This window comes from Nesoenas mayeri (assembly GCF_963082525.1).
Source record: "Nesoenas mayeri genome assembly, chromosome: 14".
In the NCBI taxonomy this organism is placed as follows: domain Eukaryota; kingdom Metazoa; phylum Chordata; class Aves; order Columbiformes; family Columbidae; genus Nesoenas; species Nesoenas mayeri.
The window spans coordinates 866,942-893,921 of record NC_137556.1 but is presented as its reverse complement, the minus strand read 5'-3'; the positions used below and the strand labels follow the sequence as shown (position 1 = coordinate 893,921).

The window sequence follows — 26,980 nt, the reverse complement described above, 5'->3', positions numbered from 1 at the left end:
CTCTGTTGCAGCTTCTGTGATGCCTGAAAGAATAATTTGTGTCTTATTTTGTTTTCCCCTTTGACAGACCTGTGAATGACCATAGGCTTGGCTTGACCTTGATTTTGATGGCTTTGTTGGAAGATGTAATGGTGTGATTGCATTTCATGAAGCGATTGCTCTCCAGCCTCTATGGCATAGGCTGTAAGCCACTTCTGCCACACTGTCGCTCATGGACAATCCAGATTTTTTTTAAACAAACCTTCTGGCTATTTTTCTTTTCTCACTTCTCCTTTCCCTGCTGTTTTTCCTTCATGTCGGGAGCCTTATTCTACACTTTGATGTGACTGAGAGTCCTGCTGTTTCGTGCTGCTGATCTCTGGTTTAAAGTACAATGGCTCTAAGTAGCAACTGCAGGACTTACCTTCCCCCCCGAGAGCAGGGCACAGGGCTGCCCTCCTTCCCGGAGGTAGTGGAGCTAAACGTGGGCGGCCAGGTTTACTTCACTCGCCATTCCACCTTGGTTGGCACCCCTCACTCTCTGCTGTGGAAAATGTTCACCCCAAAGAGAGACGCAGCCAACGATCTGGCCAAGGACTCCAAGGGAAGGTTCTTCATCGACAGAGATGGTTTCCTTTTCCGCTACATTCTGGACTATCTCAGGGACAAGCAGGTGGTTCTGCCTGACCACTTCCCAGAGAAGGGGCGGCTCAGGAGGGAGGCTGAGTACTTCCAGCTCCCGGACCTGGTCAAACTCCTGGCTCCCGATGACAACAAGCAAAGCCCCGACGATTATTGCCACAGTGACTATGAAGAGGTCTCCCAAGGCAGCGACACGAGAATATGCCCACCCTCATCGCTCTTACCGCCTGATCGCAAATGGGGATTCATTACCATCGGGTACCGGGGGTCGTGCACTATTGGCAGAGAGAGCCAAGCAGATGCCAAATTCAGGAGGGTTCCAAGGATTTTGGTTTGTGGAAGGATTGCTCTGGTCAAAGAGGTCTTTGGAGAAAGTTTGAATGAAAGCAGAGACCCAGACAGGGCTCCAGAAAGGTACACCTCCAGGTTTTATCTCAAGTTCAAGCACCTGGAGAGGGCTTTCGACATGTTGTCCGAGTGTGGATTCCACATGGTGGCCTGTAACTCCTCAGTGACGGCTTCTTTTGTCAACCAGTACACAGACGACAAGGTCTGGTCCAGCTACACTGAATATGTCTTCTACCGTAAGTACAAGACGTTTCTGAGGGCAACATAACTCTCTGTTTTAAGCTGCTCTCTTCTGCTGACTGTACGATTCTCCAAGCACAAAGAGTGCACGTTTCCTTGTATCTGCTGTGCACTGAGGTTTTATTTAGATCCGAGGGGATACGCTTCAGTTTAAGCTTTCCAAGTGTAAAGCAAGGCTGAACCCAATGGCTTGCTCTTGGCTAGGTGGCAGCACAGGCTGCCAGAAGCAGCCCAGCGCTGGGGCTGGGGGATGCTGCTGGCTCTGCGGGGACATCAGCATCCCGGGGCCATCAGCATCCCACCGCCTCGCCCGCTGCCCCTTCCACGCAGGATGCAGCATCAGCCTTGCAAACACACTGCAGATTTAATTACAGAACATCTTCAAATGGGATTCCATTTGCAAAGGTAATAGCGGCTTGATAATAGTCAAGCACAGTCAGCCAAGCCATCTGTCAACAAACCTGACACACTTACACGCAGCGAAGGGGAAACAAAATCCCGTCCCCCGGCTGTTTCCATCAGGGGGCCTGCTCGGAGCCAGCTGATGTGCTGGGAAACGAGGGCTCGGAGCAGAGAGAGACAAGTCGCTGTGCCTTGTTATGCAACACGCCAATGAAAAACAAACTGTCCTCATAATGAGGAGTATCTGCCCTGCTTACTGCAATCACATCAGATCACATACTGTTGTGGCAATTTCAGCTGATAGCTCTAGCAGGCTCATTAACTTTCCAAATCGATATGCAGGTAGAGGCATTGTTACCAATGGTAACACAGGGGTAGTTTTGATTCTATAATTTTGTATCAGCAAATCATTCCGCAACTGCTGTGCTTAAATATTTGAGAGGTTCATGAGGCTGGTTTCCTCCATTTTCATTTCAAGAGGGGGAAGGAGGGACCGTTTCCTTGGTGCATTTGTGGAAATGGGCTTTATCCAGGCGCTGCTTTGGAGGGGCGCTGGAGCGCGAGCGCGCGGTGCCGCGGAGCCGCCGTGCTGGTGCGGTGCTCTCGGGAGCAGCCTCGGGGACCTGGGCAGCCCACAAAAGTTTGAGATGAAAGATGGATCAGGAAGTGAATAGTTTGTGTGTAATCCTGCATTCAGCGCCATCTACTCTTGTGTCTCAGCTCAACAGGCAGCCCTGATTTGCTTGTGTAATGGTGCTTAAGTTAGCATCCTGAAAAGCCATCTGTATTTTGGACATGCACAGATTTACTTAAAATTAGTTTTCTAGCTGGATTTCTTAGCAGAATGGTTCTAAGGTCGTAGATCCGCTTATATTCCAACAGGGATGGACGATTTCTATCATTAGGCTTATTGTGTTTGAAATCATAATGTCCTGTACAAGCTATCAGAGGAGAATTAATGTAGTTAAAGGAACGGATGAGAATAAATTCTGTTTGCATTTATATTTAAAATCGGGAAAAAATACAGGTTCTTTATAGGCACAATGGTTTGCTAATTGAAGAGAGGGTGAAGGTGAGTTTTGCACAGACTCCTGTTTTTCATATTACTTGAATTTTTGCCTTCAAGGATTGCTCTTTGCTTCTCCATCACTACAGCTGGGGTTGGGTACCGACACGAGAGGTGCCTTACGGATTCTGGAGAGTGAGAGTCTGTAGTAGGTGTCACAGAATCTTCTCTCACCAGTGCAGGGAAAACCCAATTCAAGTAACGTTCCTGGGAAGACTGGTACCCTGTTCAGCAGGCTTTGCGTTTGGCCCGTATCAGTTTTGTGGATACGGTTCAGAGATGGATTTTTCAAAGGTGCTTCCATAGGTAAAAGCTAAAGCGATGACTGTGATGAGAATCACTCTGTCATCTGGATCCCATCTGTGATGCCCAGGGCCATGTGCTGCAGTGGAGCTGCGGGGCTGCGGTGGAGCTGCGGGGCTGCGGTGGAGCTGCGGGGCTGCGGTGGAGCTGTGGGGATGTGGTGGAGCCATGGGGGCTGCAGTGGAGCTGCAGGGCTGCGGTGGAGCTGCGGGGCTGTGTTTGAGCTGTGGGGGCTGCGGTGGAGCCATGGGGGCTGCGGTGGAGCCATGGGGGCTGCGGTGGAGCCGTGGGGGCTGTGGTGGAGCTGTGGGGATGTGGTGGAGCCATGGGGGCTGCGGTGGAGCTGCAGGGCTGCGGTGGAGCTGTGGGGCTGTGGTGGAGCTGCAGGGCTGCGGTGGAGCTGTGGGGATGTGGTGGAGCCATGGGGGCTGCAGTGGAGCCATGGGGGCTGCGGTGGAGCTGTGGGGGCTGCGGTGGAGCCATGGGGGCTGCGGTGGAGCCGTGGGGGCTGCAGTGGAGCTGTGGGGGCTGTAGTGGAGCTGCGAGGCTGCGGCGCTGGGCCGTGTCCCTGGCTCCACCGCAGGCGTCACCTGGAGCCACAGGAACCCTCGTCCACATCTCCCAAAGTCAATTCATGTGAAACTTTTGAGGACCAACAAAATTGACATCTGACTTTCTAGTGGAACATTCCAGCTTCTTGGCAGCTGTAATTATTTAATTAGAAGCTGCAAACTGTGTCTATCTAGGCATTAACTCATCAGGCTGTTGCCATCAGGTTAATGGGCCCAAACTCGGGGTGTCTCGTGCCAGTGGTGGGGCAGATGCTGAGGTGGTCTCTGCAGAGCCCTGGGGCAGCTCCTGCTCTGAACGGTCAGGGACCCTCAGGGGCTGGGAAAGGCTGGTTTTACCAAAGGAAGGAGAAGAGAGGGAGGAACATTTTTTTGATACACCGAGTACATTGGATGCTCCAAATACTGCTGGGCAGGTAAATGCCTGTGGTTGGCATGAAGGTGAAGAACGATACGTGCAAATCCTTCTGAAAGTAGATCAGAAGGACCAAAGGGAGTGTAAGCTGTGCGGCTATTCACGCGGGTACGGCCTGTGCTGTTAACAAAATTGCACGATTAATATTGTATGGCGTTTTCTTCCCTTGTTCAAATGTAGGTGCTATTAAGGCTAATGGGAGATTCATGTTCTGTTTGGGGGAGGTTTTCCCAAAATGCAGGGCAGGCAGAAAGTGTCCGGACAGCAAAGCTGCAGGCGCTGCGCTGCATGGGCGGGCTGGGCTGCAGGGCAGCGGGGGTGGCGGTGCAGCCCGCACAGCCCCAGGCGCGCTGTGCTGCGTGGGCGGGCTGGGCTGCAGGGCAGCGGGGGTGACAGTGCAGCCCGCACAGCCCCAGGCGCGCTGTGCTGCGTGGGCGGGCTGGGCTGCAGGGCAGCGGGGTGACAGTGCAGCCCGCACAGCCCCAGGCGCGCTGTGCTGCGTGGGCGGGCTGGGCTGCAGGGCAGCGGGGTGACAGTGCAGCCCGCACAGCCCCAGGCACGCTGTGCTGCGTGGGCAGGCTGGGCTGCAGGGCAGCAGGGTGGCGGTGCAGCCCGCACAGCCCCAGGCGCGCTGTGCTGCGTGGGCAGGCTGGGCTGCAGGGCAGCAGGGTGGCGGTGCAGCCCGCACAGCCCCAGGCACGCTGTGCTGCGTGGGCAGGCTGGGCTGCAGGGCAGCGGGGTGACAGTGCAGCCCGCACAGCCCCAGGCACGCTGTGCTGCGTGGGCAGGCTGGGCTGCAGGGCAGCGGGGGTGACAGTGCAGCCCGCACAGCCCCAGGCGCGCTGTGCTGCGTGGGCAGGCTGGGCTGCAGGGCAGCGGGGTGGCGGTGCAGCCCGCACAGCCCCAGGCGCACAGCGCGGCGGCCGGGCCGTGTCCGTCCCGCACAGCCGCGGTGCGGCGGCTCTGCGCGCGGCTCTGGTGCGGGGAGCAGGACCACAGCCTGGCTCCGGCTCGCAGTGGAGTGTGAGTTAACGCTGCCAGGTTCTGCTCAAGCATTTTCTTTCTCTTCAGTTTCTCTTATGTCCAAACCGTTCACTTAAATGTTATACTGGTTAAGGTCGGCTTTCTTACTTGAATGATTTTGTGTTTTTTTTTCCCCTCCTCCTGTTGTTTTGATGATCTTGAAGTAAAACCTCATCTCCAAACACTCTAATTTTTGAAGACAGTGACAGCATGTGCTTGGATCTTCATTTTTGCATGTTTTCAACCTTTACCATAGGATGAATCAAAAGCATGCACTTGAACATCTGGTAAATGTTGTGGCGGGGGCAGGGGGTGTTAGAGCATATGGGCTGGCTCAGCCTGGTGGAGCCTGGCCCCGTTCCTCACTTGGCAGAGACAACAGCACACTCGGCACCACCTCCCATCACCTCCCAGCCAGCTCTGCACCACCTCCCATCGCCTCCCATCTCCTCCCATCACCTCGCGCCCAGCTCGCACTGCCGCTGCCCCGCGGGCGGCACCGCCAGGCTGTGGGGCGCAGTCCTGCTGGTGGATATGGTGATTGCTAGAAAAGCAAAATAACAGGTTGGAAATAAAGCAGGCTTGAGCTTCATCCAGGTCAGCAGCGCGGCAGACTGTGTGTATGCCTGCAGAGCAGCGAGGAGCCAAGTGATGTGGGCTGAGATGGGGAGAAAGCGCATGGCAGCCCCATCTGCATATTGCTATTGCCCCCAAAAGCCCTGATGCCATGTCCCTTCTCTCTCTGCTTGTCAGTGGCTGGGACTGCAATAGTCTCTTAGAACAGTTCGCAGTATGGAAATGAGAACTTGAACCTAATACCTCACACCAAACCCTGTTCGCTGCGGTGGCTCCCTGCACACTGTGGGCAGCACTGCAAGGATGCAGTTGGCACCACAACAAGCAGCTTGTCCTCTGCTCAGCTGGAGCAATAAAGCAGGGGGACAGGAGAGCCGTTGGGCAAAAAGGAACAAATACAGAAGTACAGATGGAGGCAAAGGAGAGAAAATTCACACAGTCTGGAAAGAAAAAACTGGGGAAAAGATGAGGGTACTGACAACGACACCAAGACGTGCTGAGGGGGAATTTGTTAGCTACGTCAGGCCTACAGGTTAACTCAAATGTGTTCCTGCAACAAGCAAGTGGAGAGGGGTTGACAAATGCTCGTTCAAGTGCACCAGCAGAAAAGAAAATGAGGATTTAGATAGACAGTATCCCTGCCCTTCCCAAGGCTGTGTTTCTAAGTCTGAGAAAGCCAGGCCAATGGTCTGATTTGTTTAAGCCTTGCCTTGCACCGGCCACTTCACATGTGCACGTGTGGAGCAGCTCAGGCACCTGCAGGCGTTCGGGGGAAATAGAGATGTTCCCGGCACTGTAGCTCTGAAAGGCAAAAGTTAATTAACAAGGCTCTTGCTCCTGAAGGACACGGCGCCTCTGCTTGCTCTAGGGACACTTGTGCAGTTTGGCCTCCTCACCTCGCTCTGTCAAGAAGCTGCAGGGTGTGCTTGTCACCTCCCGGCAGGAGCCTGATGTGCAGAGTGTCGGTGAGCAGGTTCCTGGCCCGGGCAGCCGGGCCCGCTGGCGCGGGGCTGTGCAGGGGCCGTGCCCCGCGGTGCCGCCGTGGCTGCGCTCTGCTGCCCGCCCCGGGACCATCCTGGCGTCCTCTGCTTGAGATGATCCGCTCGGGACTCACGCAGCGAGCTGTGCCCCGTCACTGCGCGCGGGAGCAGAGCCGCGGGATCCCGCGCTGCTGTACACATCGCTGACTCAGGGACGGATTGTGTGGTAGGAATTTGACTGACAAAACGGAACGCTCCTGCACGGTGACACCTACGGCTGTGCTGTCAAACGGGTTTGATGTGGAAGAGGTATATAGCACCTATTTTCCCTTCTCTTTAAACTGATACTGTCATATGTTCTAGTAGTTGATTCTACCTGGTTTTAAATCAGTGAAGATCAAAATGACCCAAAAGATTACAAAATACAGTCTAATCCAATGAATAATGCAAGCTTCCTTCCCTGTTGACAGGAGATGTTTCTGTTCCCAAGTAATTATTGTCATCATCAGTGAATCTGGTCCATCTTGCCAAACAATTCCCTCTCGCGAGGATGCTCGTCTGCAGGCGGCGGGGCTGCAATCTCGAGTCTGCTCGGTCAGCGCAGCCATGTCGGAAGGACCTTGCTCACAGCTTTTTTGGTCAGACTTGAGTGACGGTTGATTTTTCTCCCAGTTTATCGTGGCATATGGAAAAGCCTGCAGAGTTTTTGATCAGAGTTATTCCACAGATGAAAAAATGCTGTTATTTATTGGAGACCAGTAGTGTCAAATCTGACTGTTAGGTTAGTCTAAGAAGCTCCATGGATAACCAAAGCAAAACTTGGTAAAAATGTTGGCAGATGTAGGACTCTTGAGTTCATTCTAACAATGTGTGGATAACGATGTTCAGGAACAGGCAAGGATGGCTTTTGGGTACTGGGCTGTGTCTCTACCCAGTATTCACAGCATGGCCGGTTATTTCACAGCCCTTGGGGTATGGTCTTTGTTGGCTTGAATGCTGGAGGTAAATATCCATTGTGACCATGCAGCTGTGTGACCTGCTGCTCCAAAACCCCTCCTGGCAATGCAATCCCCCCATCCCCAGCCCCGCACAGCAGCTTTCCTGCCCAGGACAGCCCGAGCCCTCCATCCTGTGTCTGCGGGGGCTCTGCGCTGGAGCCGGGTCGCTGTTCGGGAGGCACAATCAGTGCTGCCCGAAGGGGCTGTTGGATGGGTGTTGATGTGGTGCTTGCGCCTCCCCGCTCCGTCCCAGCTGTGGGGATGCTGTGTGTGCATCACGCGGGGCAGGTCGCGGCGAGGCAGTGGAAATGTTCCAGCAGGGTTGATGACACGAGGGCCTGGCCGTGGGGACACGCTGCTCCATGTCCTCGGTGCGCCCAGCCAGCACCTCAGCGGCTGCAGGTACGGACTGGAGGCAGAACTGACCCGTGGAGCTCACGCTGCTGCTGCTCTGTGATCCATAGGAGACTGGAATGACTACGGGATTAACCGAGGAGGGCTGGTGTTTAGGGGAAAAACAAACCAACAAACCAAGCCATGTATTTGAAACTGCAGTCTTGAGCTGGATGCTCTCACAGAGCGGTGCACAGGTCCTGCAGCAGCGTCTGGGGACCGGCCACTCAGAGGAGGGTTTGCTGTGCCAGCCGCAGGTGTGTGCCGGGGACACGCTCCCGCTGCTGTCCCGGGACGGTCCCGTGTGCTGTCCTGGGGACACGCTCCCGCTGCTGTCCCGGGACGGTCCCGTGTGCTGTCCCGGGGACACGCTCCCGCTGCTGTCCCGGGACGGTCCCGTGTGCTGTCCTGGGGACACGCTCCCGCTGCTGTCCCGGGACGGTCCCGTGTGCTGTCCTGGGGACACGCTCCCGCTGCTGTCCCGGGACGGTCCCGTGTGCTGTCCTGGGGACACGCTCCCGCTGCTGTCCCGGGACGGTCCCATGTGCTGTCCCAGGACAGCAGGACAGGGTGAGGGCCCAGGGTCCCCTCATCCCGCTCTCCCTGCTCAGAGCCGCTGCAATGTAGCTGTGCTTCTGATGACAACGAAATCAGAAAGAGCAAAGGAGTGTAAATAAGAAAACATAACACAGATATTTGTCACTCAGTGAGTATCAGCAACATATTGTACCCACAGACAAACACTTCTTGCAGCAGGTTGGTTTTTTCTTTCCAGCCATCCTGGGTTTGTTTAGATTTGTAACCACAACATTTTCTCAGTTTCTTCTCTTGTTTTTTTGTCAGCTTTTCAAGTTCAAGGCTAGCGTACAGGAAATATGGAGAAAAGAATGAAATCTGAATTATGTCTTCGCAATGAGCAAGAGTAACCTTTTCTGAAACTTGCTCCAAACCATGTGTTTTGTAAAGGAAGAAAACAGGCTGAAGTGAGTTGGACTTGGTGGAACTGCTTAAACTGACGCTGAGGTGTAATAGCGCACGAGTTGGCCGGTCCAGAGAGCCCTGCTTGGCAGGAGATGCGCTCGGGCTCGTACAGTACAGTACAGTACAATAAAACGTTGCTGCGTTATTATGCCTCCTTATGTTGACCCAAGTGCTTAAGGGCCAGAGGAGCTCAAGCTTCAAATCCACTGATATAAGGGAGTGTGTTCCTGTGAGGATTTGGGAAATGCTGACCACCCAAATTGCCCCTGCAGTCGGGAGGATGCGTGTCTGGTGGCTCACATGTGGTAGAAAAGCTCAGTGCAGGAGATGATAACGTCTCCCTTCCCTGCTCCGGTGTAGGAATCTGGTGTTTGATTCTGTGCTAATGGTTTTGTTCAGGGCTTCCTAAGAGCTTTGAGCTTTTCTTTCGGAATGGACGTCACTTGGTTTTACCTCTGCTGGGTGAATAAACAGAATGAACAGCAGTAAACTGGGCATCAGAGTACTGGGCAGACCATCTTCCTTAGTTTTCCCAAATTAGCTTGTTATGTTAGTTTTCTAATAATGTTTAAAGGAAAGCAAGAAGTCTAGAATTGTGAGAATACTTCTTACATTTCGATAGCTGCTTATAAGCTTTGTGAAATACCCATAAATATGAACTGCTCAGTTAGGGCATGATCCTGTTGCCCATTTTCTATTGACTACCAGTGGTATGAATCCTTTCCGCCGGGAGCCAGGCTGGGGGGAGCCCTGCACAGCTGGGAACCGCTCGCACTTAGAAACTGCTTCATAAATCATACGTACAAATTTTCCAAGGCTTCTTCTGAAGCTACTAACAAAGTCATTAGTGATTTATAGGAGCTCATTGATTAGCTGCTAAGGCAGCTAAAAAATTGCTCTACCAAAAACATAGTGAAGAGACCCTGGCCAGCCCGGCTTGCAATCCATCCTGAAAACCCGGCAGACAGACTCCAAGTCCGCGTGTGGAAATCTCTGTCGCTGTGCTCCGGCTCTGGAGGTGCTTGGAGAAGGAGTTTGGCGCCCCAAACCATTAGTTTGCAATAGGAAGTGAAGCAGAGTGCGGCGTGTGCTCTGGGCGAGCAGAGTCTGCCCGAGGGAGCCCCCGCACGCCTGGGAGCGGGGGACCCTGCGCCCCCGCGGGGCTTTGGGCTCGGGCTGAGCCCGAAAGCCCAATTTACAGAAAAAACTCTCTCTCTGCATATTTTGGAGGAGACTTATTTCAAAACTTCAGGTTGAATTTCCATCAAACTGAATCAGAGTATATTTTTACACCAGAATTAAATCAGGCTGAAATAGAACCCAGTGGAACATGCTGATTTTGACTGAGTTCTGCACTTTAAATATTCTCAAAGCCAAAAACTCAGGGCAAAGCTTGAGTGAGCAAAAAGCGTGCTGTCAGAGAGCCTGGAAAACCTGCATTTGGGCTTCTACAAAGGGAATTTTACTGCGGTTTTCTCGGCTCGGAGGTCTCGGCAGTGCGGCAAGTCCAGCGTTGTGCTCCCCGAGGAACGGGAGGGCTCGAGGCTGGTCCCGACGCTGGGGCTGAAGACGTCTTTTTGCAAATTGACTATTTGCATGCTCGTATGAAAATGTCATTACTGATCATCATTTAAGCTCAATATAACACCGGTACTGAGAGCGGGTGCTTTCACATAGAACATGAAGCGAGTGTTCTCTTCGCCGTCATTGCCGTGGTGCAGCGTCCTGCGGCAGACGGGCGCGGGACACCGGGGCTGCTGGAGACAGTGAGGGGCTTTGCCGAACAGCTACAACCTCCCTGCTTGTAACACACAGAAATCACTAAGGAGGAGTTGGATGAGTTGCTGGTTATTTTTAAAGTATGTTTTCTTCGGTTTGCTCTCTCAGTTTTAGGTGGTCGGCACGGTCAGGGCAGGGAGCTGCTCGTCAAGAGGGTGCCTGGTTCCTTCTCTTTGGTGTGATGTTGCAGCATAATTGTGGAAAAGTACTTTATCAATGTCTTCTTGCAGAATTAAAGAGGAAATTCTGTTTCTGAGTGAATGGCCCACTAGTGATCTCTGTCATTCCTGCCAGTTTTGGGCAGAACGCGTTTCTCTTAAAGCACAAGGCTCGTTGGTCAGAGAGGTTTTGTGCCCATGGCTCAAGCACGTTCTGTCATTCCATGGGACGCTGTTTAACCCAAACCACGTGGTGCCCAAGGGTGTCTTTGCTTTCCTGGTGAAGCCGCAATTATCAAGATGCAAAAGCACATGTTTCCTAGGTGGGGGAGAGCCGTTTTTGGGTATTCTTGATTTCCTTCATTTGTGAGCATTCAAGAGAACAAATCCTCTATTCTCTCAAGTCAATGCACTTACATTACGTGAGGAATAAATCATTCCCTTTCTTCAGTTCAGAGTTTGCAGCTAGAAAGCTAGTCTGCCTCACTCTAAGTAGACAAAGAATATTTAAATAAGGATACTGATAAAAATGCTTTCACCAGGAAGGATTTGATTGAAGAATCTGTTGCTTTCAAGAGTCCTGGAGATGATGCAGAAATGAAAAGACACCATTCCTCACAGACAGATTGAGAAGTTGGTTTAAGTTTTATCTGTGGGAAGGATTTCCAGAATGGGGTGACACCTGCGGTGCTGGGAGACCCCGTGTCCCTGCCGGGGACACCCTGTCCCTGCCAGTGTCACCCTGTCCCTGCCAGGGTCACCCTGTCCCTGCCAGGGCCCTGTGTCCCTGCCACTGTCACCCTGTCCCTGCCGGGGTCACCCTGTCCCTGCCGGGGTACCCGTGTCCCTGCCACTGTCACCCTGTCCCTGCTGGGGTCACCCTGTCCCTGCCGGGCTCCCCGTGTCCCTGCCGGGGTCACCCTGTCCCTGACGGGGCCCCATGTCCCTGCCGGGTCACCCTGTCCCTGCCGGGCTCTCCGTGTCCCTGCCGGGGTCACCCTGTCCCTGCTGGGCTCCCTGTGTCCCTGCCGGGTCACCCTGTCCCCATGTCCCGCGCTGCAGCCCGGGGGGGTTGCTGAGGCCGGGTCAGCTCTGCCCACCCAGGCACGGGTGCTGCTGTGCCCACAAGTCCAATGTGCATTTTCACGTGTTGTCAGAAAGACGAACATTTAGGAACAGTGGTATTTGTTTTCCTCCATTACACAGAAAAGCAGCGTTGCCAGGAGCGGGGCTGGGCAGCCCGCGCAGTCTGCGCCCCGCGGACGGCAGCTCTGCTGGACCTCCTCAATGGGGACAATCAGACCCTGCTCCAACTCCCACTTTTCCATCTAAAAAATGCTGTTCATGTTTACACTTCTTTTCCAACTGTAGCCAGTGGCTTTGGTACAAATGGCATCGTACCTGAAGTGCATCTAAATACGTTACTAGCTTTCCTTTGCGAGAACAGATGTGGACAGGGGAGGAAGAGCCGGCCTTCCCTGCAGCCGTTTGGGGAGCAGCCTCTGCTGCACCCCTGCTAATGGAAGTGCAGCGAAACCAATCATTTTCTCCATGAACGCTAAAAGCTACGTGGCAGATAGTAAATAAATAATAGCAGGAAAACGTTGCGCATAGATTTCTTGGGGAACGGAACTTAATTAAATTCCATGAACATGCCTACGTAGTTCCATTGATCAGGAAAAAATGGGCATGTGCTACATCTTGAAGATTTACTCACTTGACAGTGTTTTGCTTTCCTCCCCCCGCTCAGTTTCATTCACTTTATACCCTGCAGTGGTAAGGGAACACATTTCTGGTTTTGTCTGTTGAAGCAATTGATCCTCAGAAGCACAGGACATGATGTATGGTTTGTAACTCTGCAATATCGCTAAGCAAAAAAAAATCACTGAAGAAGGCTTGGCAGATATTATATTAATTTCCATCTTAAAATGGATTTTTTTCCCACTAGGACCAATAAAAATACGCAAAGGCTTTCAACAGCCTCTCTAGTAATAATTAGTTAAAAGATGGTGTGAATCTTGCTAGGCTAATTTAGCAAGGTAGGTTTTTTTAGACACTTCACAGACATTCTTTTTGCCATTGAATCCAAGCTCACCCCAGATTCACAGCACCAACCACCCCGGGTCTTGCTGGGGTCTCTGTCTCCTCTTTGGCCCGGCACAAGCAAAGTCATGGTGGGTCGTGGCAGGACAGACGGACACGGCCCGCGGGACCTTGGCACAAGCGGTGGCTCCGGCTCCTGCGGTGGCGGCGCTGGCGCTGCTGGCTCTGCGGGACGCCCGGCGCGGCTGCGCAGACAGGACACGCTCCACCACAACCCGGGCACTTTCTCCCCTGGTTGTCTGGCCCTCGGCCGTCCCACGCGAGCAGGCGCGGGGCGGAGGGCCGGCTGAGCAGCCAGCACCCACGACCATGTTGCTCCAGGTTGGCCGCTGCTCGTTCCCCGTCCCCCTGAAGGACGGCAGCGAGTCGGCTGGGAATGAGGAGGCTGCTGTCCTTGCGCGCATAATTGCGATTTGGCATATCGGTACGGTATTAAAATTCCAATTGAACAGATGGTGTCAGGATTTTAGCATGCTTATGAGACACAGATGGTCTAAGGAGTGAACTTGTACACTAGTTATTTTTATTTTGAACAGGTTAAGAACAAATTATTTTTTGACTATTGCTATTATTGCCCTGCTTGTCATTCTCTCTTCCCTTGTGTGTGTCCATGCATTGATGTGCGTGTCTGTGCACACGTGCAAGTCTTCTCAGAATCTCTTTGCCTTGTACCTTTAGATTGAAAACAGCCCGATTTCTGCCTAAAACTCCTTTCTGTGTATTTACAGTTTCCTTCCCGGTGGCTCTTTGTTTTCCCGTAGAGCCGTTGCCGCTCTCCTGGGGGGTGCGGGCGGAGGGGGCTGCGGGCCCTGCGCAGAGGGGACAATGACAAACCCCCGTCCCTGGGAGGGCAGCGCGGGACCCGGGGCAGCGCCGATGGGCCACGCAGCCCCGCGGTGACCGAGGGTGCCGGAGCGGGAGTCTGGCCTGGCTTGTGCTGGAATAAATGCAGCCTGACCCCGTTTTTACACCAGTGAGGATCTGGTACTTACTGTCTAATCCTGTCATGAAACACAGGGTTATATTTTTGTCATAATTTATAAGTTTATTTAATCTTTTATGAAACAAATACAATCTACTGCTACAAATTATTAATGGCCATCTTAATATTTTACCCCTACTACGTAGCACTAATTTTCGTGCAAAGGCACCGTAGTGTTGCACAAAGCGCCTGTGTGTGCTTTCCGCCCTGTTTCTGGTCCCCGTGCCGCAGACCCCGGGCAGGACCTGCCGCGCGTTCCAGGCCAGTCTGGGGTGCAGCGCGGACCCTGCGGTGGCTCCTGCTCCGCCAGGGCCACAGTCAGTGGCATCTTCTCGGAGGGGGAGGTTTGACGTGGGTCCGTGATCTTCCTTGTCTCAGGGGTGTTTGCCATGTGCAGCTGCTCATGCGGAAGCTTGTGCCAATCTGTGGCCTTGGTGTTTGATTTAGAGCCCGATCCAGAAAGCGGGAGAGACCCTGTACCTCCTGCGTTTGAAACAAGCTGTAAGTATTTGAGATTGGGGAAAAAAAATGTTTCCCAAGGGTTAAATCATTGAGTAAGTGTCTGCCCAGCTTGCTCCTAACATGGGAATGTATTTCTGAGGTCTGACTGTGATCGAGTGACCAGACCAGCAAAAATAAGTCTCAGTCTGTTACCCGTCCTTGGTGCAGCTCCCGTGTACATCCCGGCAGCAGCCGTGGGGAAGGCTTCCACAAAAGACAGTGCAAACATATGGCGCAAGGGCAAAGACGCCGGTTGCAGGTGTGGGTATAATCAGGTTCATTTATTCCTCCCTCGTGCCTGCTGCCGTTACTCATTCCTCTTGCATGCAAATGTGCAAATCTCCCTAGTGCTCGTTCAAGCTCGCAGGGATTTAGAAGCCCCTGTTCCCGTCCTGAAGCGGCAGTGGCTCTGGCAGCGGGATGGAGACAGTCCCATGGCAGGGACTCCCTGCTCCCCGCTCAGACCCCTCTGCTGCTTTTTTTCCTGCTTTCTGGAAAGCTGGTGGGCGATGCAAAGGGCAGTGGTGGCGCTGTGCTGGAGGGGCGGCGGTGGCGCTGTGCTGGAGGGGCAGCGGTGGCGCTGTGCTGGAGGGGCGGCGGTGGCGCTGTGCTGGAGGGGCAGCGGTGGCGCTGTGCTGGAGGGGCAGGGGTGGCGCTGTGCTGGAGGGGCAGCGGTGGCGCTGTGCTGGAGGGGCAGGGGTGGCGCTGTGCTGGAGGGGCGCTGGTGGCGCTGTGCTGGAGGGGCAGCGGTGGCGCTGTGCTGGAGGGGCAGCGGTGGCGCTGTGCTGGAGGGGCGCTGGTGGCGCTGTGCTGGAGGGGCAGCGGTGGCGCTGTGCTGGAGGGGCAGCGGTGGCGCTGTGCTGGAGGGGCGCTGGTGGCGCTGTGCTGGAGGGGCGGCGGTGGCGCTGTGCTGGAGGGGCAGGGGTGGCGCTGTGCTGGAGGGGCAGCGGTGGCGCTGTGCTGGAGGGGCGGCGGTGGCGCTGTGCTGGAGGGGCAGGGGTGGCGCTGTGCTGGAGGGGCAGGGGTGGCGCTGTGCTGGAGGGGCGCTGGTGGCGCTGTGCTGGAGGGGCAGGGGTGGCGCTGTGCTGGAGGGGCGCTGGTGGCGCTGTGCTGGCGGGGCGGCGGGGCTGGCAGGACGCCGAGAGGAGCGCTGCTGGGCGCACCTGCACAGGCTGCGCGGGGTCTCGCCCCATGGGGCTGGCGTGGCCCCTCCTGCTGGGGCAGCCGATGCAGTGCAGAAGGGGCTTTTGGGATCCCCTGGAGCGCAAAAACTTGCCCTCCCACCTATTTTTGATAATTAGTATTTTCCATAATTATCCTGGCTGAGATGACACTGACCGAGAAGCCTGTGCCATAGCCAGAGGTGCTGTTTTTGGTTTTCCTCGGAGTGCGGCCCCGTTGCGGGGCACACGTCGGGCTCCGCTCTGCGCAGATGCTCAGGTACTAATGGGGACAGGGTGAGCGGGGATGAGTAATGAGTGTTTAACGGAAAACAGCACAGCACCGTAAGAGCAGCTGAGTCCATCGCACCTCCACAGCTGCCGCCTTGCTGCAGACAGCGTGTTTGTTCTCTGGGTTACCTGGGGGGAGGGAGAAGGTGACAGCAGAGAGGCACAGGGCACCGATCCCGCGGCCGCCTTCTCCTGCGCAAGCAGAAATATGTGAAAGTTTATGTTGCCGCTTCTGAACGGGGGGATTACAGAGCTCTGGAATCTCAACTTCTTGCCCTTTATGCCCACGTCCCCAGCGCCGGGCCCTGCCAGCCGTGCCCACGGACCGGCACCCCACGCACATCTTCCCACGCTGCACCTACGTCTCCATGGCTTGAAATCAAACCAGGGCTTGAAATCAGTGTCAGTACATCTGCTTCTGTTCTATTGCCAAAAAAACCAAAGCCGAATTCCAGTACCATGTGGCACGTGTCCCCCGTGCTGTTCTGTGACATAAACCATCATGCTGGGGAGAGAGACATTTTCCCGTGCGTGGATTTCCTGCACCCGACCCTGCCAGGTTCTCCCTGCCTGGAGAAATGCGAAAGAATACCAGTGACAAAGACGTTTGCAAGTTCCGTGACCTGATTTTGAACATATTTCAAAAAGAAACAGTGAAATTTAATAAGTAAAATCCTAGCTAGAATGTGTTTGCTCAGCTGCAGTGACAACTTCAGTGACACACTGCATTTTCTGTTTGCGGATGCAGCTTTTGCAGAGCCACGGCTACGGGAGAGATTAAACACTGCTTGAAAAAGTGTTCAGAGATGTTGTTTGCAATCGTGCTGTAGCTCTTCTCTAAATATTGGAAGCCTTTAAAATCAGTTTGTATTGATAATGGCATTGCACAGATCGTCAGTGTTTGAATGTGCTTATCCCCAAGGGATGAAGTAACTGAAGAGAATAGATGAAGTTAAACCTTAAAGAATGCTTTGATAGGGAAAATCGTATTTCTTTTAAAACCGCTTAGCATAATGTTATTAGATATTTGATGGTGTTCCTTAGTACATATATAAGCAGCGTTCATGGCCAGCGCACGGTTATGGGTTTTTGGGCTGCAATGGTGAATGTCCCAGTGCAGCAACGGGCACGGCCCAAGCCGGGGGTGTTCCACGAGCCCTGTGGAAGGGCCGTTCGCACCCTGTCCTCCGCGGGTCTGGGGAGGGCTGTGCTGGGGGGCCCTGACCCCATGTGTCCTGTGCTGGGGGGTCCCTGACCCCATGTGTCCTGTGCTGGGGGGGCTCTGACCCCATGTGTCCTGTGCTGAGGGGCCCCTGACCCCCATGTGTCCTGTGCTGGGGGGTTCCTGACCCCCGTGCGTCCCCGTGGGCTGTGCAGGACCCGGTTCCCGTGGCCGCAGGGCTGGAGTGGCCGTCCGGAGCTGTGGGGCTCGCGGGCGCTGCGCCCCTAATCGAAAGTGTCTTCTTGCTTCGCCGTCTGAAAACACAAACCAGGGACGCGTGTGTTGCGGCGCTCGTCCGTGTTTCTGCCTGTCACAACAGGCTCCGTCGTCTCCTGCGCTAACTCGGCGCGCGGTGACACAGCCACTTGGGGAGGACAGATCAGGTTTGATAAATTCATAACGACACCGTTTGCCAAAAGCTGTTTGAATGTACGGGAGTCACATTTTTACTGAGCTGTTCTGAACACGTCCACCTGGATACAACCTCGTATAGAACAGTCCCCTTCTGCAGGACAGGAACATGTCCCATATGTCCCCAAAGGAGACTGAATTCAGCCGACAAGCCCTTAGAGCTGCCGTGTACTAACCACGGGGTCCGGAGTGAAGATGCGTGAACCTCTTTGTGACTGAGATCAGAAGGATTGTTGTGCCCATTCACTAGAATTGTTAAAATTATTTCAGTGAGACCTTTACATTAGTTTCAGCCTTTGTAGCCAAAGTTTTATTTGGCGTGTATCACGCACCCTGACAGCAGTGTGCCAAATAACACATGGGTTTATTTGACCCTCCCAAATTCCCCAGAAATACAGAGCCAGCTTTACAATGAGTTTCCCTCTGCTTGGAACTGTTGTTTAAATACAGGATGTTACAAAACCTGTCTTGTCACCGTATTTTCTCCTCAACATCTTATTACTGGCCATTAACGACCACCCAGTGTGCTTTCCCTAAGAACGCATCGCTGGCTACTGAAGTAGGAAATGTGGGGATGTGGATCAGCAGGATGACTTCCAGCCGGCGCGCCGGCGCCGGGACCCGCTGGCCGCGCGCGAGCCCGGGCAGGTGGAACCGGCGGCCGTGGAGCAGCTGCTCGGTGTCCCACGCGATCCAAAGGTGCTCGCTGGTCACCTGGCCCTCAGGTGTGGCCCTCAGCAGTGGCCCACGGGGGGGTCCTGCAGCCCCAGGGCAACATGGGCACTTGTAGAAAAGACCCCAAATCCCCCGTCTCGAGGCGGGTGGGGGATGGCAAACATCAGCTGCCACAAAGCGCTCGGCAGTTCCAAGAGCTGGCACTCTTGATGCGTATGTGATATTCTGTTTATGTTTATTGCAATAAAGAATATGATAAAAATCCCACATAACCAATATTTCAGCTGATCAAAAACTGACTTGTTTGTTCATTTTTATTGATTCTCTGATCTCTGGTGAGAAAATAATTGGCTGAAGCAGCAGAAGCCTATTCCATTGGAATTCATGGCAGCTTTGTTCGGTGGAAGCAGCAGGTGACCCCACATCGAGTAAACAAACCAACATTCTTACTTATGTACCAATTATGTGGTAGATAATTTAAACTCTGAAGTACCCAGTTTGCTTATCACTAATTATTCTGCTGTCTCCTTGCATATGTCTCCACTTGGCTAATTGCAATTTGTAAACTTTTGCTTGCACGGTAAAGTATCGGCAGGTTTGCAAAGCGAGTTGCAAGCTCTGGTAGGAGAGCGGAGCTGTCTGAGGGCAGCAGACGTGTGCGTGTTTAAATCACAGCTGCCTCTGCTGTGCACAGGGTAGGAACGTTCTGTATTGGAGGGCAGGGAGGCTGGTCCCTGCTCTGCCGTGCCCTGGGTCAGGGTCTCCGTGCAGCGGTCGCGGGGCGGCCGGCGCAGCAGCCGCGGCATCGGCAGCCACCGAGGAGATGGCGAAGCCACCGGGTCACTGGCCATGGTGAAATGATGGGAACTGAATGGAGCGTTGTCACCGAATGATTCATCTCCTAAAAATAAGCATCTTTGTTTCCCAAAGTCATTTATTTTTGATAAACGCCTCAGCCTTGCATTTGTTTAGCAGCAGGACAGTGTTCCTGTATCCCGCTGGCACTGTCTTAGCTGCAAGTAACTTCTGTGGCCTAAAAGAGCTGACTTGAACCTTATAATAGTCTCCAAGTTTTTCCACTTGTTGCTAGTGATGACTGTGTCTCGCTCTATCTATTGGGAGCAGCCCCGGTACCCCTTTAAGGCCGGCTCTGGCTGACGGGCACAGCTGTGCTCCATGTGTTTATCTGCAGGGTGGGCTTGGGCAGAGCCCTGGGGTGTGTGCGGAGCGGGCAGGGGCAGGTAAGGCTGCGCTCGCTTGGAACGGGGCTTTCTCAGCTGCTTTGGCTGTTGAGGCATCAATTGTTGTGCTGATTTATTTCAAAGAGAAACTGAACTTGAGGTTTGGTTTGGTTTTGTGTTGTTTTGTTTGTATTGTAGAGACTAGTCCCTGCGTCTGTTCTTGTAACATGGAAACACATAAGCTAACTTAACAAAACTTAAATGCATGACTTAACAGTGTGATTAGCTGAGTTGTTCTGCATGTTGAATACATTTTGTGTTTAAGTGAGGACATAAAGCACTTAAGCAGTGTAGAAACCTAATTTTCTGTTAAGATAATCTGCAGGCATGTACATATCTTATCTAAGGAAGCCCAAGCTAAAGGAGCTATTTCTTGCTGCTATTACAGTTGGAAGGAAGAACTTGTTTCTACATCAGCTTAGAGTTCTGCTCTGCTTAGGAATGAGTCTGGGGTAAAGCTGATAATCAGAAACACAGATTCTTCCCCCAGCACTTGAAGCTGTGCTGCTGGAATGACGAATGCGGCGCAGGCGTGTGCCAGTATCCTGCTGACGGGGGGAGAAGCGTCAGCTGGGGTGTCAGAACAGCCGTGCAGCCACCGCCTGGTCCCCCAGCCCCGCGGGGCAGTTGCAGTTTTCTTTGGAAGCCGGTGGAATGTGTCCCTGCAGTGTCCCTGTGGTGTCCCCATGGTGTCCCCATGTGCTGCGGGGGCTGTGGTGGGGGTTGCAGCTCAGGGCTGTGCTTTTCTGAAGCCTTACGCTGTTTGCCATTGCCAGACACTCTGCCCAGCCTCCCCACTCCCTTTTCCTGTGATCTGACGGATCCAAGTGGCACTGGGCTGGTGAAGGGGGAGGAGGGTTGTTCTCTAACCTGGAAGCATAAATGTAGCAGTACAGCCCAGATACTACAGCGTGCTCTGAAGAGATACTGAGAGTCACAAGGAGCTTAAAATACTTTATTGAGGAGAGCAGGAACGAAATCACACCTTTGTCTGTCTTCACTTCAGACGTAGAAGACGAGCTGCTGGTTCCTTCGCTTGCAGCATGGCCCCGGTGAGCCGTGCCCCAGCTGAACCGCTCATAGAGCTGCTCGAGCTCCAGCAAACACCCTCTGGAGCTGCCGGTCCCTCTGCCCGCTGGGCTGGGGCTCTGCCCGCCGGGCTGGGGCTTCCCCCCGTGCTCCAGGTCCCGGTGGGCTCTGAGCTCCCGGGTTTGCTGCTCGGCCGCCTCTGCACCAGCCCGGCGCTCACCCCGCTGTCCAGCCCAGCCCGGAATCCACATCCCCAGCAGGACTCCATTCCCACCACAGACCAAGTCCAGCAGGGCCGGGCTGTCTCCAAAGTAGTTTTGTTAGAACTGTGCTTAGCGATTTGTCAGCTCCCGTTCCCCCGCAAATGTGAACGTGACTCAGATAAAACTGTCCACGTGAAAAGGTTTCTTGAAATTCTTCAAGTGCACATTAAAATGCAAACCAGCCGTCCTATTAAAGACTTCTGGAAGTTCTCTGACAACACATTTAAATGCAAATTGCTGAAACGTAGGCTCAGTATTAAAATCCAAACAATTATTTGATCCACATGCTGAAGTCAAAAGGGGACTGTGGTGCCTGTCTCCAGGAGAGCCGCGCCGCTGGGCAGCTCTGGCGCTGGGCAGCAGGGGCAGGATGGGCACTGTGTCCCACCATGGGGACATCACGGTGTCAGAATCCACAAAAGCTTCTGACCTGGATCTGGACTAATGGAACTGAAAGAGTCCAGCTGGAATTTATGATGAAGTATCTCGGGCCTCACGTTCTCTTTTTGCCTGGTTTGGGTGTCACCAACACACACACACACGTGAGGAGCAATGGCAGCGAGTTTGAGCTCTGCCTGTGCACGTTTGGGCTCATCAATGTCCAGGAAATACAAGTGAGAACGTGTGAGGCAGCAGAACAGGCTGTTAAAATATCCTTAATAAGAAAGAAACTACAGCTAGATGATTGAATTTTCCACCAAATTATGCTGCAGTCTGAGGTTAAAGCTCTGCCCCCAACCAAATTGCCTGTAATTATTTGATGGAGTTTTAATGGGCATACTCTGAAAGCTCTTGGTGTTGTGGGATGCAGCTCGGCTGTACACATCTGATCTGGTTTATTTTGAAGTATGATAACCCATTAGGAACACCAGGCTTTAAATACGTTCAGGATGGAATGAGGTCCCTTTTTCCTTTTGCTGTGCTGTGCTTGTGAAGCTCCTCTGGACAGAGCGGAGGGATCAGAGGGTGCTTTTCCACCGCGCTCTCCTCTCCCGTTCCTGGAGCTGCTGCCCCAGGCTTTGCTCTCCCGTCGGGTCCGGTGGAGCGGGGGCTGCGCGAGTGCCTTCCCCACTTGCCTGAAAAGTGCTGCCCCTTACATTAAGAAAACCGTCTCTCTTTCCCTCCTGGGTTCTTCCAGTCCTTAGACTGTATTAAAAATGAGATGCGACGTTTTCAAACAAGACTGTCGTATTCCAAGTTGAGGGTGTTGTCTGTAGGATGCTAAAGATACTGAGGTGTGCTGGGAACTGGGGAAAGGCACAGGCTGAAGGGCAGGCTTAGCAAAGCCCGGGGGTGGGACGGCGCAGGATTGCTCCCGGCTGAGCTGCTCAGGCCAGTTTTATTGCTGGCTGATGTACAACCAGCATCCCAAGTTTCCCCAACAGAAACTGGGGATTCTTTTCTCTGGCGAGCTGGATATCCCACCCACAAGCTTTGCCAGCACCAAGGGTTTGTTTATTTGGGGTGGTATTTGCGAGTTCTGAAGCTCTGCTTTTGTTTGGATCTTTTGTTGTTTCATCAGGGTTTATTAACTTGACTCTGTCACTCAAATGCTTCTTCCTGATGATGAGCAAAACGAAGCTGTTCCACTCTGTGTATCACCAGTTCATTTTAATTTTCAAGGAAAAAGTGGGTTTGTTTTTTTAATGTTTTAAGTATGATTATTTAAAAATCTGGGATAGCGATGTTGGACAGATAATCATAGGACAAAATTGAATCCAAAGTACCTAGTGCATCTGGCTGTTCCCCCTCCCCCGTGTACTGCTTGTATTACATGAAAAGAAATATCATGCCCAAGTAATTTTCAGTGATACACAGGGACAAAATGTCCTGTAGCTGGTGTGTATCAGTGTTTGACAACGGGGGAAAAAGGGAAGCATTCAGCTCATCATGTTCATGGGTTACTTGTCTCTGCCTCACCCTTTATTGCACATATTTTTGACTTGGGGAAAAGTGAAAATCGGCTCATGAGCTGTAAATGGCAGGAGGGAATTGCGTGCGCAGGGGTGGGAGCCTCGGCAAGAGCAGAGAAAGCGGACAGTGTGTAAAAAGAGCTCAGAGGCTGGTGCGTGTGAAACCAGAGTCGCGTCCCCGCTGGGGGTGGGGGGCAGGTCTGGGATGGGACACGCGGGTCGTGGTGCCGGTGGGGGCTCTTTGGCTGTGGCGAGGGGACACGGCTGCGTCTGTCCCGCTCCTGCTCCCCTGGCTCTGGCGTGCGGGAGCCAGGGACCTCGTTCGGGGGTGCTGGGGCCGGGTCCCTGCGCAGCGTGCGGAGGAGACCACCGCCCCCCCCGACACCCGGTGGGCTGAGCCATTGTCTTCAGTGCTCGGTTTTGGACGGGTTGCTGCTGGACGGCTCCATGGCCCTTCATTTACAGCCAACATCTGTATTTCCCGGTGACAGACACTGCAGAGGCGCGTAACTGTGTCTGTTGCCTCCTCAGCGAGCGGGGCAGAACAGCTCGTGCCACTGACCGTGGACGATGAAATCCCTGGCGTGCTCTTTGTTATGGGCTTAAGAAGCCTGGAAAATCAGGGAATTGGCAATCCCTCAACATAATACATGTTATCTGCAGCATATAGTACAAATTATATTGGAAAACTGAATTATTCTTGAGCTATTTGTCTGTGGGATTTGTTGCGAAGTTGGCACTTTCTCATTCAGAAAAGAGACAGATGCAAATGTACCCGTGTTCTGTGCGTGCTGGGGTTGGTGTGGGCAGCGTTGCTGCACCTGGCAGTGCTATCGCTTCGCTCTGTTCTTCTCCCTGCTCACACCCTTGTGTTCTGCATCAGCACTGAGAATGTTTGCTGATGATGTTGGGAATTCATAGAAATCCCTGGGAACAGTCCCCTTTTGGGGTGCTGGCACTGACCCGGCTCAGCACCCTCCCCTTGAGCATCACCAGCCGCCTGCACCCACGGCAGTGAGGGGGGACGGACAGACAGACCTCTGCCAGCCAGGGCAGCTCCGTTGCGGATACGCTCGTGTGCTGCTTTATGGGCTTAAAATTCAATTTCTCGTCCTCTCAGACTGCGTTTCTTATGTTCATTTGAGTGCTGCTTAGGCGTTTCTGTTCCATTTGCTCCAGTCGCTCTGTCTCGCTGTGGGGAAGCGCGGGAGCACCCATTGCGCCCCAGCTCTGCCCCACGGGCCCTGGGGGCGTTGGTGCGCGAACCTCCCCGGGGGCAGCGGGATCGTCCCCCGGGGGCAGCGGGATCGTCCCCCGGGGGCAGCGGGATCGTCCCCCGGCCAGGGAGGCAGCGCCTGCCCTGCTGCAGCACCCGGCCAGACCCAGCAGCACCTCCTGCCTTTATATATATATAAATATAAATATATATATATGTGTATATATATATAAAAAATATATATATAATATATATTACATATATAATATATATACATATATATAAAATATATTATATATAAAAATATATATTTTATATATATAATATATAATATATATATACATATATATATAAAAAATATATATATATATAATATTTTTTATATATATATATCCTAATGAAAAAACAAAAGGGGAGGGGAACTGAAATTCAGTCAGGGCTCGTGCTGCCAGGAGAAGCCCCGAGGGCCAGCAGAGGCCGGTGTCCTGGGACCCCACGTGTCACACTCCCTGTTGTCCCCTTTTCCTTCTGCAAGCGTCTTGTCCCGCAGTCACCTCTGCACGTACGTGTCCCCCCTCCCAGCTGACTTGCTCTTGTTTTCTCCTGTGGTGCAGTGGAGGATATTTGTTTTGCTATTGAATTTGCACTCAGTGCTTGACCCAGCTTAGGGAGCTGCTGTATTTGGGCTTTATCTGAGATTTCTAGGGGAGAAAAAACCCAATAACCAACGAGCAGTGACCAGGCCAGTCTGCCCCGCTTCCCCCTGCTCCTCGCCAGGTAAAACAGGCATTTCTCGTAACAGGAATCGTCCTGCCCCTCCACCTGCCGTGGAGAATCCTGCGTTCCCCGCAGTGATCCCGGCGCAGCAGTCAGGATTGGACAGTGGCTCTTCAGAGCTGCTTTCCGGACTCTGAGGACAATTCCTAAAGAAACAGTTTGTGGGAAATGTATTGGAAAATTAACTTCGTGTTCATCATCGCATCGGTAACGGTGTTCTCACCCTACCCATCAAAATGTCCGTGATCGTTTCCGTCTTGGAAAAAGGTGAATGCTGGCACCAGGCAATATGTTCTCTCATCATTTTCTTATGGCAGCGCTGTTCCCGGGGGGCTGCAGCTTCCTAATGAGCAGGGACAGCAGAGAGAGGCATCTGGTGTGTTTATGAGCCTGTTTACAGCAGAGGCCAAAGCCTGTCAGTGTTGGAAGCGAGTTTTATTCATTCATTTTTACAAGAAAAGGGTGTCATTCATGGGTACCTTTGCCATTCTCAGTTTCCCATCCTCCTTCCCGGTCTCCTTGGTCGTCCCGTGCAGCGTCTGCTCTCCTCCTGCCTTTCCTGACGTCGCTTTTCATCCCGTGTCTGCTGCACCAACAGCATCGTTGCGCTTGTTTCTTTGGGCGCTGGTCTCTGGATGTGTGGTTAGCTAAGGATGCCAAAGCACAGTGGCATCTCAGCCACGTCCGCGTCAATACAAACAAGGTGAATATGTCCTCTGTTTAACGGCTGGGGAACTGGTTTCCCTTTCGTTTCTGTTTTTATTTGCATTTATAATCCAAGCAAGTGTTCAGGACAAATGGATCTGAAAAAAAACCCGATCAATGCCTGTTAGCTGTTATTCTAGAAAGGCCACAAGCAATGCAGCAGACCTCACGCTTAAAAACACTTGGAGGATGTCAACAGACTTGTAACAATGCCTCGTCAGCGCTCAGCCAGCTTTCGGCGTGCGTGCCGCCCAGCCCTGCGGTTCTCGCCTCTGCTCCTGCTTGTCGGTGCCTCAAATCCGGCCCCGGAGGGACTGGAGCGCTGCCGGCCCGGCCCCCATCCTGCTGCCCCAGGTTCACCCTGGAAACGCGGTGCTGAGCAAGCACCGACCATCGGCTTTTGTAAAACACAGAGCTGGTACCGCGGCGTTGCTGCAGATTTGCACCCAGAAGTACAGTTTGGTATTTGCAACCAGCTCCAGTCTCAGTGGCTGCAAATGGAGCGTTCGCGGTGGTGCCGGCGGGTGGGAGCGAGCGCTCTGCGTGTCTCACCCAGCACTGTGCTTGGCTACGCCTGGGTTACGGATGAGATTTAAAATTGAATAATTAAATAACTAGAATTCATATCTATGTGAATAAATTCCTCTAAAACAGGTTAGTAGTGACGGTGTAAAATAAGCTATTTCAGCACTTACTGGTTCGTACAGTTCAGAACAAATGATCTGGGATAACTGATGTTGCCAGTGAAGAGACCTGTGCAAATTCAGCTGTAACACGGGGGAGGAAAAAAAGGAGTGGAACAAATAATCTGTGGAACAAGAGAGCAAAGAGTTTCTCAGCCCTGAGGCTGCATGAGCACAAACCAATTTTGGTGGTAGGAAGCCGTGCTGGGCCCTGGGGAGAGCCCGTGGCGTTGGGGCCCTGACCCGGCAGTCGGCAGCGATTGTATTTCAAGGTCTAGAAGCAGATTCTGGACGAGTTACACTGATCCCTTCCAGGGGAACGATGTTGTGCTGGGACCTGTGCCACTGCAAATGGCTCTCAGCCCGGGGTGCTGTGCCCGCTACAGTGATTGCACTGAGCTTGATGGCTGCTGTAATTACACACACGATCTCTGTTCACATAGCAGTGATGATTTAGCCCTAAAATGAGAGCAGATTTTCTTAAACTTGTTTTCTGTTTAAATGGGGCGATTTCGTTCTTGTCCCTGCCTGTGGAATTTGGTGTGATGTACATGATAAGCATGAATGATGTATGTAATATATTGCCCATGGGAAGCATTGTAGGTTATGGTAATTCGGGGATGTATGTGTGAGGGCTGAAAGAAGCCGGGGAGATGCAGAAATGCACTTTGTCAGGTGTAATTCACCCCAGGACGGTGCAGGTACGTGCACGGTATGGGATCAGTGTCTGTGCAGCGGGAAGGGCTGCGCTGGGCGCTGCTGCCGCACTCGTCACCGCGCTCGTCGCCACGCTCGTCACCGCCAGCTCTGCTGCCGCTTCTCCACAAAGTCATTTCCCGGCATCATCTTTCAGCCCGTGATTTATCCGCCTCCCGGACCAGCTGCTTTGCGGTTCTGCACATGAAGGCATTTCCAGCACGTCTGCAGTTGTATATCTCCCAATTCCACCAGCCTTT

At 53.1% G+C, this 26,980-nt stretch overlaps 1 protein-coding gene across 1 annotated transcript in view; it reads left to right on the top strand.

Annotated features, from left to right (window-relative positions):
- Nucleotides 1-373: 373 nt before the first annotated feature.
- The window catches only part of KCTD16 (potassium channel tetramerization domain containing 16), a gene marked incomplete at both ends in the record, with an annotated part of 60,479 nt that continues 33,872 nt past the window's right edge, over nt 374-26,980 (top strand). The window contains one exon of the mRNA XM_080353168.1: nt 374-1,205. Within this exon, the coding sequence (XP_080209294.1) occupies nt 374-1,205 (832 nt within the window). The remainder of the gene's footprint in view (nt 1,206-26,980) is intronic.